This window comes from Vanellus vanellus (genome assembly GCF_965231255.1).
Source record: "Vanellus vanellus genome assembly, chromosome: 6".
In the NCBI taxonomy this organism is placed as follows: domain Eukaryota; kingdom Metazoa; phylum Chordata; class Aves; order Charadriiformes; family Charadriidae; genus Vanellus; species Vanellus vanellus.
Window position 1 is genome coordinate 954,773 of NC_138911.1, and position 17,871 is coordinate 972,643.

Below are 17,871 nucleotides of genomic sequence, written 5' to 3' on the forward strand. Positions count from 1 at the left end.
AACTGAAACCATGACACTCACATTCCCTTTTATAACAGGTTTTGTTCTCCAGCCCATGACTTACAGTTTCTGTCTTCTAGGTGCAGTCTGTTGTGTTGATCCTGAAAAATGGATTTTTTAAAAAATATATTAAAAAGCCAGCTTTCAAATGTCTTATCTTTACTTCTGGAAAATGCAAAGGTTTCAGTGAAGACAAAGTCATCTTTGCTGTTCTTTTGGTTGGATGGTAAAGGAATGAGCTTGGCTCTGTGTAAGTCCTTGGGTTGAGATAACCAGTTGTGTTTCTGAGACGATCTTGCTATTCCCAGCCACCCTACAGTACCCTCACAAGGTGAGCAGAGGTGAGCAGAGTGGATCCAGAGACAGCAACTGGGCTCAGCTGCAGCCCAGTGATTACCCAACAACTTTGTAGGGACAATGCATGGCCCCTTCTACCAGATGCCAGCCGTGGTTCTTTGCAGGGATGTTCACCAGAATCTTCATCCAGGCTCCAATTATTTACATCTCAATGGCTTCCTGAAGCTTCAATAGCATGCTATTCTGCTGTCTTGTCCTATCTTTTTTTGAGCGTGTGTAAATTTTTCCAAGCTAAAATCACATGGCAAGGTGTTTGGCCACTTATGCAAAGAAACACCATTGTTTTCAACTCGCCCATTGTGTAGGAGAAAGGGGGCAGCTGCTCTGACTTCTCCTTTTAAAATCCAAATTGATTTCAGAAAGCTCTCAGATGCTGTATTTTAGCCAGGTGGCCATTAGTGGCTTAACGAAATACAGACCCTCAACACTCCTTCCAAAAATCCTCCCAAAAGGTCACTTTCCTATGGACCAAAATAAACAAACATCAAGGTCTGCAAGAGCAGTATTTCAGCATCACTGTAAGGCAATGGGTGCTTAGATGAACATTTGAGAGTGACTTGCTTCTTTGCAGGTGTCAGGTACATCATAAACAGTGAAAACTGATGGCACAGGATGGACTGAACAGTTTTGCAGTAGGCACACATGATTGCAGCTAAGGATGCCTTATTTTAGAGCTCCTTTTAAAAATCTGTTAGTTTTACAGGAAAGGTGGAGCTGCTGTTCTAACAGAGGAGGGAATCTGCCATGCAGTGTGGTGCAGGGATAACATGTAAACCTCATTAAATGGTGGGAACAAATGCCTCCTAGTGGAGCTTTGTCTTTAGTGGCAGTGAGAAAGCTGGGCCAGTAAATATAGAGGCAGAATGAATCGGAAATAATATTTACAGTGTGTGTCTATGTTGCATAGCTGTTAGTACATTTCTTTGTAATAACATCTAGCACCTGGCTAAATTTCTGCTAAACGGTGGCCCTGATACTGGCCTCTTTGTACAGTTGGATTGTGAGCAGTCCTGAGTCCCAGCCACAGAAGATGTGGCCATGGATTCCAGCTAGTCCCAACAAGCCTCACGTGGGAGAAGACTGGCAAAATACTTTTCCCCCTCACCCTGCATTCTTAGTGGTCCAAAACCTAGTAATGGTACCACCCTTATTACTGTTTCCCAAAAAACAGCCAAAGCACAGGCGGAGCTAATAAATCTTTATTTAACTTCAGAAGCAGGCAGCCAGATGTTATCACAAAGTGGAAGTGATGTGCTTCATTCAGGCTCCATCTACTGACAACAATTCACACTGACATGTACTTCACTCTTGATAATCTAAGATGTTTTATTGAGTTTTGGCTGCTTTCCAGATTTTTTTTTTTATTTGCTGATCTCAAGAGTTTTTCCTAAGTAAATTCAATAGCTTCCTTGTTTATTTTCAAGGCTATATACATGCAAAGCTGTCTCCTTGGGCATTTCTTTTCCTTCACCTTCAGTCAAAATTGTCTGTATATTCCTTCATGTCTGCAACGAGCTGCTTAGAGATGGGGCAAACATATTGGCTGGTAACTGCAGCAGCTTCCCTGGCATCACTGTCCGAGCGGCTGTTGAAAGGGAAAAAATTAGTGATAGTTTGTTATTTCTGGGGGCACAGACTGCAGGAAGTGTGACCAGGCCACCTTGTAAAATTCAAAGATTACTCCAAGGAGCAGATGAATGCCAGAGGGACCCAGATCGTGGCTGCCTGCAACCAGGCACCCCACAAATGCACCGGCAAGCCTGTTGGTGTTATCATCCCCATTTATTCTAGGCAATGTGGACAAGAGGTACTAAGGGCCAGCTTATTGCTCCTAATTTTAGTGATTTAACAGTGAGATGTCTAATTAAAAGTGGTTGCTCACTAGCAAGAGACAATGTCCAGATGCTGGGACAGCCCATCCTGAGGTGTGTGTTTGAATCAATAATTGAATTAAGCCAGGGTAGCAAAAGCTTTCTATTTTAACTGTTAGATCAGGTTTCCTAATGAAATGAACAATTGTTTCAGCCCAGGATGATAACTCTATGATTAGAAAAAGATTATTTCATTTCCTTGGCTTTTATTATTTTTAATAACTGTCTTTTATATGGCACTTATTAGTTGTAAATCTTAATGCCAGCTTTGCTTTAGGTAAGGCAAAACTGACTGCCAGGTGGGCTTGGCACGTAGAAATAGAGATTACCGTGAACGTAGGCATGGAAATCAATTGAGATTGCACACAGCCACATGCCACCTTGCAGTTTAGACTAAAGTATTTGTTTTCCAAGCTCTGCAAACCAGCCCTGGGAGTGTGGTTGTTGGCAGAGTGACATGAGGTACAAAAGTGTGTGATGGAGGGCTGCAATTCAGCAATGACAGTCCCCGAGACAGTGCCTCACAAGCTGGTGGGGAATGAGGCAGAAGTGATTTTAATATGGACAATTTAATAAATCTTCCACCCTTCCATTTTTGAGGATATCAGCTGAGCCCTTCTGATCTGCTGCATTACATCAGACTTCTGTGCCTGGGGTAAGAACTGGGCATTTACAAGTTACCAAAAGTCCTCTTTCGGCTTCAGGACTGTGTTGATCACGGCCACAGAGGTGACAAATCTGTCCTACCTACCTGTCGTTTAGAAAGCTCTGGTACAACCACATAAAGCAAAGTTCCTCATGGCTGTTTTCTTCCTCTCTCCCCTGCAAGTCTGTGTTGACTGGGCCTGGAGAGCTGGTTTAGATAAATAATAATAATTAAAAAAAAACCCAAGCAAATAGTGTAACCACCAGAGCTGTAAAGCAGCACTGCTGTCTGGAAGGCAGGTTCGCCCCCCCACCGACCTGCCCCATGGTCCATGCTTTGTTAATCTGCTGTCACTGTAGATGTACAGGAAGAAAAAGAAGTATCCTCTTCAAATCAGGCTCAGATGCTTTCTAACTGGCAAACGGACAGGTTTTAATATGCACTTGCACTCTGCCTCTTTATGCAGTACCAGCACGTCCTTGCGCCCATGGATATATACCTTTTTCCAGCATTTGGAAATTAAAAATCCATTGCATCTGTCAGGATTTTGTTAGTGGTGCGTGGCCCAGAAAATATCAAAGCACCCTGAACAGATGGGAAAGAATCAACGTGCTATGTCTCTGCCTTGAAGAAAGTACCCAGCTTGAAGGAAATCTGTCCAGGCAATGTTGTCCCTTCATAGCATACCAGCAGCAAGGGCAGCAGCAGTTGTGAATTGTATCACAGTGTGCCACATATTGTAACTGATGATGTGCTCATATACGTGGCTTCAGTGGAAACTAGTGGCCCTGTATTTCGGCTGGATGAAGGACCTCATATTGGCCATATACATGATTATGTCTAAATTCTGACCAGTTTGGCAGTCAGAGCCATGGGTGGGGACTATGAAACCCACAAGCCTTCCTCATTCTGCTACAGAGCCCATTTATCTACAAACATTTTCTCTGGTGCTTTATTTGACGTAGGTAGATCACCTACAATTTTCCCCAAAAGGCTAAATCAAAATGCAAACAAAAAAATCCCAGACTGTGATCTGATGTAAAGTTTTGTGTCCTATGGATTAAGCTTGATATGCATATGCAATAAATGTTTTCTATGCTTAGAAATGGCCTGAGTGAGGTTTGTGTCCTGCTCTGCCTGCTGTGACAGGCAGGGCAGGCTGATGGGATTTCTCTGCTATTGCAGAGCAGCTCCAGGCACAGCCTAGTGGGAGGAGACCAAGCCCCAGCCTGCTTGCCCTTGTCTGGAGTTTTCCAAACCAGTGGTCATGCCACCTGCCTTTCCTTGGAGCTGAGACCTGCCTCTCTGCAGCCTGCATGGCCCAAGCTGCCTTTCCATTCCCCAGGAAGCAGAGCTTTTACCTGCGCTTGCGGCCCATGAGATTTTGAATGAATTTCTGAACCTGAGCGTTTCCTCTCATCTTGCTGTATTCACTGGTAAACAGTCCATCTGAGTGCCTCTGGGACCTGTGTCAGGGAAAATAGAGTACAACGGCTGCTCCTCCCAGCCATGTGATGTGGGACTTATCACAAAACACAGAAATTTCTCTCTTCCCACCATCAAGGAGCCCTGTATCCCTCCCCTTCTCCTGTCTCCTTTCATCTTGGGCATCTTCTGAATGAGACCAATGCTTGGCTCTGGAGCCAAGCTGCAGACAGCTCAGCCCCATAGGCATCCCCCCCTCATTGCTGGGGACCCATCTCCTGCTGGAGACTTCCATGCCCCAGGAAGGTGGTTTGGGCTGGTCCTTACCTCTCCTTGAGGCCCACCAGGTGTTTGACTAGCTGCCGCACGTATGCATTGCCATTCATCTTGCTGAGCTCACTGTGGAAGAGCCCATCAGCATGTCTCTCAGTCCTGGGAGGTTAGAAGAGAAAAAAGAGGTGAAAAGGCATGATTTTAAGACCAGAGAAAAATGGGGATTTAAAACTGCTCCCTCGAGGAGAGAGTGCCTCAAAGAAAGAGGGGCAAAAATTTCTGCTAATTTGGCAAAGTTTCACAAAAGAGGGCAAATCTTATAGAAGTTTAAAAGACATATCTTTGTTAACCATCACACAGAAAAACTACCTGCACTTGCTTCTTACTAATATAATCACCTTACCATAAGGATATGGGAATGTGAGCTTATCACTGATTCAGCACAGAATAGTAGGACAAGAGACTGGAGAAGTAATAAAGACCCGGATACACAAACCTGGAGGACCAGGTAGATAACGGTGGTGGTACCAAAGACCAGCACTCACAGGTGACTGATTGACAAGCCATTAAAAGAAGTGCTCAAAGCCTCAGTGAGGTTCAACCAGAGCTATAAAACTTCAAACCGGACTAGCCAGTGGGTAGGATAAAAGGTCGGGGGTCCAACTTCTGGAGAGAGACTCTGTGTGTACGCATGCATGTGTCTCTATGCTAGCGCAGTGTCAAGGAAGCCGGGCCAGGCACCAGTTGTGACCATGGAAGGGCTCCACGGGAGTCTCAGCTCTGTCCTCTTCCAACCTAAGTCCTTTAGTCTCTCTGCTTTAATTGCCCGTGTACAAGTGGGAAGAGAGACGACCCTGCTGAAGTCTTACATGCAAGACCGTGAACTGCTAAACTTACAAGACTGACTATTTTTGGTTATGTTTTCATGGGATCAGACTATTTGAAACTGAAACTTTTACCTCTATCAGCCTGTATAAGTACCTACCAGGAAAACAGACTCAAGAGTGTCTTGTTTTACTGTAGTTTGATCTGTTTGGGGTCCTGATTTTTCTCCTGAATTAAATCAAATCAACATTTCCATTCTTAAGCAAGAAAAATGTTTACAACATTTGCACTCATTTAACTAAATCAATTTTGGGCAGAAAAAAAAAAAATCCAACAGCCAAGCAGATGCAAGTTCTGGAAGATAAAAGGCTGACTTTACAGCTAGCAGGCTCTTTGAACAAAAAGCCACAGAGAAAAAGGAAGCAGAGACACAAGAAATGCTTACCTCTCCCGGGATGGAAGAGATGCTGAGAAGTGTGATAGGACAATCATGGGAAGAATTAGTTGCCACAGACCAGTCATCCTGGCAACCATGTTTTCTCCTAAATTAAAGCACAAGGTTTCATGAGCAGCAGAACAAATGACCTTGGTCTTTGTCTGGTACAGTTCACATGCCACACAGAAGACATAGCTATATAAATACCACCACTATAACTAAATTAGGCAGGAATTCCTGCCAGCAAAGACAGTATTTCTTTAAAATACAAAAGATGAACAATTAAAATCCATCATGTTGCCAGTTAGTTGGAAGTTGTTTGTAGTTGTTATCCCATCACCACCACCATGCAGTCCCAGAGCACAGCTCTGAGGTTGGCTGTGTGAAACATTTGTGCTGGAGTTTTGCTGTGAGTCAGTATAATATGCCTTGAATACAAAGGGAGGTATCATGTGAGTTAATCCATCAGTGGCACAACACCGTGGAATAAACCCCATTCCACTGTAAGTCTCTGAGCTGAGTTCTCAGAGAGAGGATTTAAAGCACCTATGAAAACATCCCATATAGCCAGTTATTAGTATACCTAGAGGATGCCCAGGAGAAACCCATTTGGTTTTTTTTCAGACAAAAAAAATTGCATGTACCAAATAAAAGTTCATCTACACACAGGGGAAGGGAAGGGCTCTTGTGTGTGCCAATATCTGCCTATTTTCCAATCTTTCAAGAAAGAAAAAAGAAATAACACACATTTTCAGTAGCAGCAGAACCTTGTCTTTTGTTTTGTTACTGAAATGAAAAGCACATTTTGTTTATCACAAGCCATTGCACGTTTTCTCCTTTTATCTCCAGGCTCTTTTTGCAGCCCTATGCCTGCAGGGATGCGTATGTACCTTTATAAGAGGGTGCTCACATCTCCCCAAGGATTACACAGGAGCCATATCTATAATTTATAATATACCTGCCTTCCTCCTGCAAAGAAGCAAACCTTGCTTTCTTAGTTGCTGTCCTGGAAACTCTCAGATAGTTCTCGCTAACCCAAAATCAAAGTCTTCCCACTTTGGTTTTATTTTAGTCTGAAACTAGGCAGTACAAGGAGCATTAAAGGGCTGTCAGAGTTTCCTGAACACTTTCTAGCCGCCTGGGACTGTTTGGTACTCTAGAGATGGCTCAAGATGAGAAGAGACAAGAGGAGGAAGGAGAAGAGTGGGGGATTTATACAGAAATTTATTCGCTGTAAGTCACAACACAAATATTTAATGGGGGTTGCAGCGCAGACAGGTGAGAAGTTTTGCATGATTAAGGAGCCATAAGCTTCATCTCACACACACTTCTGGTGCTTTAGTGCTGTGTTTTCCTGCCTGATTTGGGCTTTGAGGGGGATGGAATAAGTAAAACAAGAAGGACACTTCAAAGATCAGTTTCTTAGTAGAGTCCAAACAAAACAGACTCCACAGTACTGCTTCCCAACTGATTGATGCGAAAGAGCTGAAAACAGCCACCAAAACCAGAGCACACCACCCTTCAGGGAAGGGAAACCTGGATCCTGAGCCTGTCCTTCAGACTACACAATACCTGCCATGCAATGCCTTGACCCCCAGCCAGGATGTCACCACAGCATTTTGGCCTTCCTTGTGCCAAACCTGGGCTGTCGTTTGTCTTGGAGCACCACACTTAACAGCCCATTTTAAACCCCATCCCTAGCTCCAGTTTCCCCTCTCTTCATAACCTTTCTAGCTGCTAATCAAGTGGATCAACTTGGTTTCTCCTTTTCTGGACATAATTTTGTCTTCCCTGCGCAGATCATATTTGCTTGCTGAAGTTGCTACGACAGTAATGGCTGGTGGGGAACTTCTGTGTATCAATAATGATGTATTGCATTGGTTTTTTTTAATCAGTCAGACCCCAGGAACAAGGTAGGTCTTCAGTGTCATCACAGTAGAGGTGTTTAAAGATACTTCTGAGCTTTTTATTGCCCTCCCCAGTTATGCTGGCTTTCAATAAATGCAAACTTCTTAGGTAGCTAGCTGGGACCTTTAGCTGAAAGAAGTGTGCACCAAGCCAGCCCAGGACCTGGGCACGTCTCAGATCTCTCCAGCAGACAAATCCTACTGCTAAAATGTCACATTGCATGCAAAGACTTTGCTGAATCCAGGCTCTCATCACCCTGCAGGAGCACTACCGCTAGGAGAGCTTCCAAAAAGGCTGATACACAGCCAGTTTGCACACCTTCTTGCTCCTGCCCATCCATTGTACTCTACCTAAAACTAAAAACCATGTAATTCTGGAAGCCGTCTGGTCCAGCGGCTGTTTGGGCTCCATTCTTTCCTCTGGTTGCTCCAGAGGAGGAAAATCCTACATATTACCAGCATTGCTGTTCAAGAGATGGATGGCTTCATGGCAATGGCTCAGCAAAGCATCACAGAAGCCTGAAATCTACCACCCCAAAACTGAAAGAGGGGAGGAGGCAGCCTGATCATGTCAGCACAGTGGTACTCACCAAACCGTGGTCACTCCAGGCTCTCAGCTGGCTACGATGTACCACTGGCCCGCTCCTCTCCATGGCCCCCTATAAATATGCAGCCCTTATCAGAAAGCAATTATTTGGGTAAAGATATGAATATGACTAATCATGATTAACAGCAAATAATGCATCTAGGCTGGAATGTCCTTTAATTACTCTAAACCTGATCAGGTCATTCACAGCAGTTTGATGGGCTGTATTTCTGCTGATGGGTAATAATTCCTGCTTCTGTCTATAATGACAGTAATTTGTTGGGCAAACATCCCTGTACAGATTGATTCATTATGATTGTCATCATTATCTCTCCTCCTGGTTTTAATTACCTCTTGATAGGAGCTTAATCTTCTGTTCTTCTTTTTTAATCCTGGCTTGGGTTTTGTTTGCAATTGCCAGGAACTGCCGGTGAGTGTATGTGTGTGCCTGCGATTTGGCTAAACAACATGTCACTTTTTTAGGGCCAACATTGTCTGATCAGTAGGATGAGGGCTGACTTTTGCATGAGGGGACAATGCCTTTCAAGCTGTGGTTTCACAGCCGTGTCTGGGAAGGGTCCACTGAGAACAGACTATATCAGAACTTCAAAGAAAGAAGCATACTTATACATGCATAGAACACATCCTGAATATATTCCCTGCCTTTGCTGGGGTTTGGAGCTGGTTGGTCTCGAATACTGATACTAAAGGTGGCATGGAAATGGAGGGAGAAAATAGGATTATGTCCTTTCTCTCCTTCTTTATGTTGTATGAAGTAGCTTGGAAGGATTAATCATTATAAATAAATCTTCTTATCTTCCAACTGGAGAAATAGGAGCCTATATTACACTTTTTCTTGTCTACGTATCTTTTTTTCTTTGGAAAAGCAGAGGGCATCCCCATGACTAGAGGGCTGGGACTGTCCTAATTTTCCCTGTCATCTTTCCCTTGGAAGGATAACCAACACAGTAATGGCAGCAAGCCTCAGCACTACTGGATGTGACTGCTGGCTGCAGGCGGACCCCTGCAAAGGGAGGGGAAGAAACAGCAGGGACATTTCAGTTCCCACTCCAGGACTGGAGGACCAAGAGGTGCCATGGCCACCGCTTGGACAGGGGAGCCCATTTCCTCCTTTGAGACAGTGCAGGTCAGTCCTGCACATATCCAGGGATTTTCCAAACATTTTCCTCTCCTTTCTGTAACGACTCCTTCCTTCAGCTGCGTTTGTGCTGGCATTCCTCCTGCAGCCCTCCCGCCATCACTCTGATACAACTTGCTGTAGTGTTATGGCCTCATTCAATGCATTTCCTCTCTATACAACGAGGTGCGGATGCATTGTGAGTCACGTCCTTCTCCCATGGCAGCTGAAAGCTCTTCTGGGCACCCAGCCCTGCTTTGAGAGCCCCCAGTGACATTAGTGACATCTGCAATTCTTGTATTTTTGTTCTTTGCATTTAAATCTTCATATTTTCTGTATTCATATTTTATGTCTGTGTCGGTGGTGGCTGGCTTCAGCTTGGGCTTGTGGTGTTGCCAAACATCTGCAACTGAGAAAGACCACATAGGAACAAGGCAAGGAGGAAAAAAAGTTTATATAAAAAGCTGCTAAACAACACATAGGGAGCTGAAAATTACTAATGTGATTTCCTTTTCTTTGCAATCAACCTCAATGGGTCTGAAATGCCCACAAGCTCTGGGGGAAACTGAGTTTGCTATGAGAATCTAAACGGGTGTAGATGAGAGGTACACAGAAGAGGTTGCAATGACGAGGTAGCCCCATGATGGCAGCAGAGGGTGAATTAACAGGAGAGTAAAACGTTCTTGGGACTGGAAGAACATGAACTAAGTAACCTGAATTATCTACTTTGCAATAAAAAATTGGGTTTGCCTTGCAGCAACTGTGTCAGAGAGTGAAAAGGTGATACAGTAGAAAAGAGTGTGGCCATGCCAAGTGCTGCTGCAATATAATGCAGGTGGCAACCATGGGCTTGAGCTTAAATGCAGCTCCTGAGGCCCCGGTGAGGAAACTCATGCATGGAAACTCAAAAGCTTTTGCAAGCTGAAAATCATACCTGAATAAACTGGAGCTCAAACCAAATTCCCAGTCCTGAAACAACATCTGATTCTCCTTTAACCAGAATTAGCATCAAACTCTCATCAGGAGACATTATGGAAACAGGAGTGATAAACAATACTGCTTAGCAATATCAGCTGAATGGAGCTTTGTGAATTTGCACCTTGCTTTTCCCATTCTCCATTTCTGTGAGCATTCGAAGTGGGAGTGGAGATTCCCCTTGCCTGCATCCAGCAGGCACAAAGCGTGATTAAATCATCCATTAATCACTGTAATCTAACCCATCATCTCTGTGCATCATCACTGCAGAGAAAAGCTCCCCATCATTGACTCTAAGAATGACAAAGGAAAAGGAAATTATTGCCCTCATCTGATCCCTGCTCCTTGCACAGCTGTCATACCCGAAGCTGCAAGAAGTCAGGGCTGAACTGATCCTTGCCACCAGCTGCCAGTGACTTACCTGTTTATAGAATGCAACACTGCATTTACAGGATGTATAGCAAAGTGCCACAAACAGGTAACACTGAGGAGCGCTGAGGCTGTGCATCAACACTCCTTGGAGAGGGCAGGGAGAGACGCCCCAGGGTGGGAGGAAAAAGGGGTCTGTGAGCCTTGGGGCCATCCCTGAGCAGGAGGTGAGCTGCCCTGAGGACACACGCCAGGTGTAAAGCCAGCAGGATCTTTGTGTGGTCACTTGTGCTTAGGCTTGACACCGACTGACATGCGCAGCATGGAGTGACCTGTGGTGAGCTGCATTAAGTAAATCCAGTTGCCACGGGTGCAAGGGCTATTCACAGCAGCCACGCTGTTGGCTGGGGACACCCTTGTGCATGGCAGTGAGCAAAGGTTAAACAGAGGGACCATTCCCACTTCGACACCAAGGCTCTGCATTAAAGGGTACCTAACAGCTAGTATGCACAAGCTGACCTATCCTGAAGGCATCAAAGCTGCAAGTGGCATAGAGGAAGGTCTTTTTTCTCCTCTTTACAGTGGGAGGGAGGGGTCACCAAACCTGCAGTGTGAAATGCAGCATCTTAGAACTATGTTAAATCTATTAGCCCCAAATTTCGCAATATTTAAGAAGAGCGCGAGCCTGGCCTTTTTCTATGATGGCAGAAAAGACACAAGAAATTGCATTTTGAAAAAGAGAGGGTTTTATCACAAAGCTAGGTATCCTGACCCCACACCGCAAAAAGGGTGCAGGCAGACTCTCAAAAATCAGTCTACAAAGCTCTGGGGGTTCATTCTGAGTTTTGAAGGGGACAAATTCCCATTCACACTTCAAAGAAATTGATACAGGATATCAGAAAAGACCTTCTGGTTGGAGGAGTAGTGTGGATGCATTCAGACCCCATCTCCAGACAGCTTTAAGAACAGGCTGGATAAATGCTCCTACAGTGTCATGTGGACATTGTTGTTCCTGCCTTGGACCAGGAAAGTCCATCCATCCTTTGGGGTTGCTGTTTATCCAGGGCAACCCTTACAAGGTAGCATCCCTTACCAGATTGTCCGCTGTCCAGATCCCAGCTTGTTACTGCAGCAACTCAGGATCTGCTGGGGCTGCTCTTCTTCATGGAGACGCCTTGTTTGGCCAAAACACGCATCCTGAAATGCTCCTACAGCCTCTGCACTGCTGTCTTTGAGGTCCATGTCTTTGAGGTGGCTGAGTGCACAAGGGTTAGGACAAGCTGAGAAGGTTGGGGCAGGTTCATCTCATTCTCCACACATGTCCAGCAATGCTGTCACAAGTTCTGATGAAGCTGTCTAGGTGCAGCTGACCTTTGAGGAGCGCAGGCACAGGCTGTGACCCCATCCAATGGCAGCACCCGCCGATGGCATGGGAGTTTATTGAGGTCAGATGGTACTAGGAACTGCATGGCTAAATCCTTCCTACGTAAAAGTAAAATACCCTTTAATCAGCTTACGGGGTGTTCAGGAACTTCTACCTCCCCCATTCTTTTTTTCCTTTCTTAATATGTATGTGTGTGAGTCCATGTGTATAGTGAGGATTTTCTCTTGTATGCTTGCAGATGAACCTTCCCCATGCCAAGGAGCTGGCTGTGACGCTGCTATCTACTGAGAGCAGATTGGAGGAATTTTTTTCCACCACTTCCAGGTCTGTAAGAGAAAGGACCCTAATTGGAATAAGGGGATTGGAGGATTTAGCCTTCTAAATGCTCCTTTCTTGCACAGGATGGTTTCAGGAGTGGTTTTAATCTTTACCACCTGATTTTGTAATTCTGGCTGCAAAAGGGAAGAGTGGGATGGGAAGAAGGGGTGAGCAGGGGCAGCTGTAGCTGGGCTTGGGAGAGGAAGGGAGAAGGAAAATCACAGTCCCATATGGCCGTGGGACCTCAGAAAAACACCTATCCCACTCCCTAGCCCCAAGGTGGACTCAGATATTATTCTCAAACCCTGAACAATCTAGGGAACAATCCTTATCTTGGAATAAATCCAGTGTCACAGAAGCATTCCAGCCCCTCATGGTTCCTTTTGGAGGTCTGTGCTTAAAGCAATACGCAGAGGTAAAAGCCATGTTTGCTCTGTTTTGCTGGCTTCCCAGTGCCTCCATGTGTGCAAATGGGCTATATCACTCCCTATAAGACTCTGAAGTCTGAAAGGAAGATGCTGGACTTGCTAGTTATCTCTGTGGTTGGCAGCACTACCCAGGGGCAAGGACAGCAAAGTCTTTGGGTTAGAAGCTCTGGGCTGTGCTAGAGAAGACCTCAGTCATTTTGATCAAAGTTGTATTGGCTTCCAGCCAAATCCTTGGGTGAAATCTGCAGTAAACCTAGCTCTTTTGAGAGAAGAGATTAAGAAAAATATTAGGTGTTTGGCTCACACTGGAAAAAACCAAACCACTAAGAATTGGGAAGAGAAGGGGGAAAAGGACTCCATTGGTGCGTGAGTGGTACCTTGGGTGCTGGCAGAGTGCCTTGGTTCTCCATGGTATGGGATGAGAGAGGCGCTTTGGAAGCAAGCCAGAACATCCCTTATCCCCCTGCTATGGAGTAGGGACGGCTGCTAAGCCAGAGGGTCCCCAAAGGTGTGAGTTTGCCTCCCCAGAGATACTCTGCCTTGGGATGTTGAGATTGAGCCAGGCTCGTCCTGCAGAGGCAGGTACACCTGTGGCAAGCAGAAGACAGCCTTGAATTTGGAAAGGCTACAATGAGGCACTTCTCTCCTGTGAGCACATCTTCCTCCCTGCTTGGGAATGGACATGGTGGAGAGAAACAAGGGTTGGTTTTACCATGGCTGGCACTGTGACCCAGAAACGCAAAATCCAGGCTTGGGGCACAGTCTAGTTTTCAGGGAAAGAGGGGAACTCTGTTTTCCCAACTGATACGCATGTTGTGGCTGTCTCTCTGTCACAAAGGAAACACAAAGAGCTTTTTAACGACCTGCAAAGACAAGCTGCTACCTCCACCAATGACTTGCTGGTTTTTTGCACCCTATGGGCCTTCTTCCAAATCTCCTTTGAGGACTGCCAAAGCGGGTGCACTCTGCCTGCCTCCAGGTAGTCTCCACAGCGTGGGATACACATACCACTGCAGGGACATGACGGGACAGGACTGGGTGGCTTCCTCCCCCGGGGCTGCTCTGGACATCCTTGCCTTCCTGCCCCAGCATTGCTCTCTGCCCAGCTGGAAATTACCTTGTACCTTGACACAGAGGAGCTCCAAGTGCCGTCTCTCCACAGCAGAGCAGTGTGCTAATGCTCCCCGTGCGTCTGGCCTTAACACAGCTCTAATTGGCATCAGCATCCGTAATCTCAGCCTCCAGCTGTTTGCTGTGTCTGGGGAAGAAGAGAAAGCACTTCAGGGAATTAATTTTAATTATAAGGACGACATGCTTTGTGTCCTGGCTGGCAGGCAGGCTTGGCCCAGCTGTTCCAGGTGTGCAGTGCCAGCAATGAACACAGCAGCTCCTGAGAGCTACGCAGCTGCTTGAGCTTCATTTTGGCTGTGTCCCTCTTTGGACTTTGTCAGGGACCTGAAAGGACATCCCTTCCAGGTGAAAAAGAACAGGCTTTGTAAAGATGAGAGTGGAAGGAGGTGCACTTATAGGTGCTTGCTGCTCACAGACATGCCTTTCCCTGCCTGCGTTGCCTTGCACTTCTCCTCCCCAGGAGGTTTTTCATAGCAAGTGGCTCTAATAAGCTCACTGATGTTGTAAAACCAGTAGGGGCTCTTGAAGCATATTAATTTGATCTGCCCTATGACACAAACCCTTGTATTTCACCAGGTTACCCCTGCGTGAGATCAATTAAGTGGCTTAGTCTGAAACCAGGCATCCACAAAAACATCTAGTTTTGACTCTAAACTAACAGAGACAGAAAATCCAGACATTTTCTCTGTAGTTTCATCCCCACAGCTAATCACCATTAAAAATGCATGAGTTTTTACATCTTACATGGATTTATCATGACTTGCCAGAATGTTAAATGTCAAAAGATCTATTCAGTGTGTACATAAATCCCTGCAGCTTATTGGAGGGGAACTCAGAGAGTCTGGAAAGCCAAGAGAGCCGTGCCATCCCCTTCCCTCTCTTGCAAAGGTTAACCTCAAAGGCAGGATGCTGCCTCTGTCTCTTTTCTCGGAAATGCATTACAGGCAGATTGTAAAGCAGAACGGCTTTGCCAGGGATGATTCTTTCACAGAGAATTGCTCAGCTAAATATGTCAAATAAAAGGAACAGGATTGGCTTTAAAAGCTCTTTATTTTCCTCCTTTTGTTCTGAACCTGAAGATAGCCCCAGTGATCTGTTGCCCAGCTATCAGGGTACTATTCAACAGTTGAGTTTAGGCACATTTGTGCTGAAACTTTGGCAGGTAATTTTGTTCTCCTTTTCTATTTAAAAATTCAGTACCTGAAGTGTGAAAAACCACAGTGATAAAAGTTCGGCGTCTTTTGGGAGACTCTGACAGATGTCTCACTTTTCGACTTTCTTGGTCCTTTGAACTGGCTTGCAATCAAATCCTCCATTAACTTACCCTGGGGGACTCTCTGGGGGACTCCTCCCTGCTCCTTGGCTGGCTGTTGGGGACCAGCTCCACCACAGCCACTTTCAGCAAGCAGAGGCTTGCTGAAAACTAACCCAACCGCACTGCTCATTTTCCTAAGTTTCTATTAAAAACACACTCCAAAACAATCTAAAAGGCAGATCTCCCACTCTCTTGTTGGTTTGCATAAGAAATCGGTGCTTTCCTGGTGCTGCCATGAGCTGGTCTGGCAGCTGAGTTTGTAGGTGGCTGGAGGGCAATGACGATGACAGCGCTCGCAAGCAAAGTCTTTGCATGCCACAGGCTGCAGTCACAGATGCTCGGCATAGAAGGCAAGGCACAGGTCCTGAGAGGTACTGGGTACCAGAGTCTCATTTCCCCGTATTTGAGAAGCACTGATGTGGGTTTATATACAGACTCCATCCCTGGTGTACGGACAGACGTTTCTTTGATGAAGTGGCTGGGGGACCACTGTGCCAGTTTATAAGGGGGAAACTGAGGCACGGTCTTATGTGAGGCTGGGGTGTGCATGCTGGCAGAAGGTGCTGCACTTCATACATTGTGTCCTTCATAGCACCTACTTAGGACAGAATAAAACATTTTTTTCTGACAAAAAGAGCAGCTGCAGGAGGCTTTCACAGCCTCTCCACCCACCTGCCCTGAGCCAGCAGGCTGTCAGTGTGACAGGGGAACCAGGACACTCTGCAAGCTGCGCATCCAAGCAAAAAAGGGTTGTTCAAAACCACTGACCACATCACTCTCCAAAGGTACTCCATCACTTTGACACATAATTCTTCTTGCTTTCCACAGGGGTGACAAATGACTCTGTCCCTTGTCATCTTTTCTTTCTTGCAGTGAAATGAGATGATTTCTTTGGATATGCTGATGTATTACAGAACTTCCTTCTCCTTTGCTAGGAGGACAGTTCCTCTTATCCAAGAAAGGGATTGTGTCTAATGTTTATACCTGCCAACAGAAAAAAAAAAAGGTGCTTTTCTGCTAGCCTTTGCTGTCCAGGATTCACTGCTCTCCTGGAGATGCTGTCGCACAGCAAAGCCAAATGAGTCAGCCCATGTTAGTTGGCCAGCTAGGAGCTGGCCTAGCAGGATGTGGTTTACAACGGCTGTATCTGCCGAGGGATGCACTACGGGCAGAGTGGCAGCAGGCAGGCAGAGAGGAACCATAGGATTCAGCAACACTGAGCAAGAATTACTGTAGCCTGTGAGTTTGCAATTGAAGAGCTGTCCTAATTAGTGCTTTGCATGGCTGCTCTTTTTTGGAAGTCAAAAGCCTTATTTCACGTTAGTTTAATCCACCCCAGGATTAAACTAGTTTTGGATTAAGGCACTGTTAGTCTGGAATAAGGGTTTTCACACTGAGAATTAAGAGTCATTCTGCACTAACCCACAGGGAAAATCAAGATAATGAACATAAATTAACTGTTAAGTGGATTAGATAAATGGCATTAATCCTTGTGGGAAGGCAGAAGGCCTGCAGCCCCAATTCAATCCTGCTCTCTTTGCGGCTCAGATAGTTTAAACATAAATAAATTAAGGATATCCTGTCCACACAGGATTTCAGTGCAGTTTCATTAATGCACTTCAGGGCCTCCTTTGACTAATTTGAGTTGTTTTCTTGGAGTAAAAGGGCTCTAGTAAAAGTGGTTCCACTGTACCAGCTCCTCACTGAGTAAAGGCTGTGACAGCAGTTAGGTTTTAGGGACCAACCGCCAGACCATAAAAGCTGTGACCAGGTGATAGAAACCACTGAGCAAAGTCGCACTGCCAAGACATAAGGGCTTAAAAACACTCGTGGGGTAGTTTTGTCCTAGTTTGCTGTGCTGGGTAACATGTATCTTCCTTGTCTGAACTTCCCAGCAGATGAAGGTATGGCCAAACCAGCTCTCCTTAACCTCACAGACGCACAGCCGTGCTTGTGCCCACCTGAGTCCAACCCAAACTGTTTCCGAAGGAATTAAGTACAGACAGAGCCGAAGGCGTGTGAGTACCCACTCTTGTGCTGGTGGCTGAGAGCGCCAGATTTGGAAAAAGACTTGATTGGTCCCATTCAGAGCAGATGGAAGTGTCTCTCCTGTGCTGTGTAGGACAGAGCTTTGTCTTTGCATAGTGATTTAAGTGCATGTCAAAGCTGGGTCTGCTGGGAAGAGGGAAATGAGTAGACAAAACCATGGGTATTGGGATCAATGTGAGGATGGCAAACATATGCTGGGGATGGGAGAGAGGGGTAATACAACTCAGTAGCTACTAAAGGGATGGCATTCCTGCTGGCTTTAGAAAAGACTTGGAAGCTGCATCTCTGGAATCAATATTTGGCAAACCAGATTGCCAGACAAGTGCTTAAACCAAGGTAATTTTTTCCTACTCACGTATGAAATTGTGGAGCCCAAGGCAGCTGCATAAAACAGACTGTGTGGATCAACTGCTGTTAATCCACTCTGGGGAAAGGATG

General features: G+C 45.6%; 1 protein-coding gene across 1 annotated transcript; it reads right to left on the reverse strand.

The window, feature by feature from the left end:
• Positions 1-1,830: 1,830 nt before the first annotated feature.
• On the reverse strand, positions 1,831-5,931 carry SCT (secretin; the record flags this gene model as incomplete). Its single annotated transcript, XM_082485014.1, has 5 exons — positions 1,831-1,942; positions 2,980-3,081; positions 4,236-4,340; positions 4,627-4,731; positions 5,843-5,931. The coding sequence occupies 5 exons, from the start codon at positions 5,929-5,931 to the stop codon at positions 1,831-1,833; spliced, it is 513 nt and encodes a 170-aa protein (XP_082341140.1).
• Between the last annotated feature and the right edge of the window lie 11,940 nt (positions 5,932-17,871).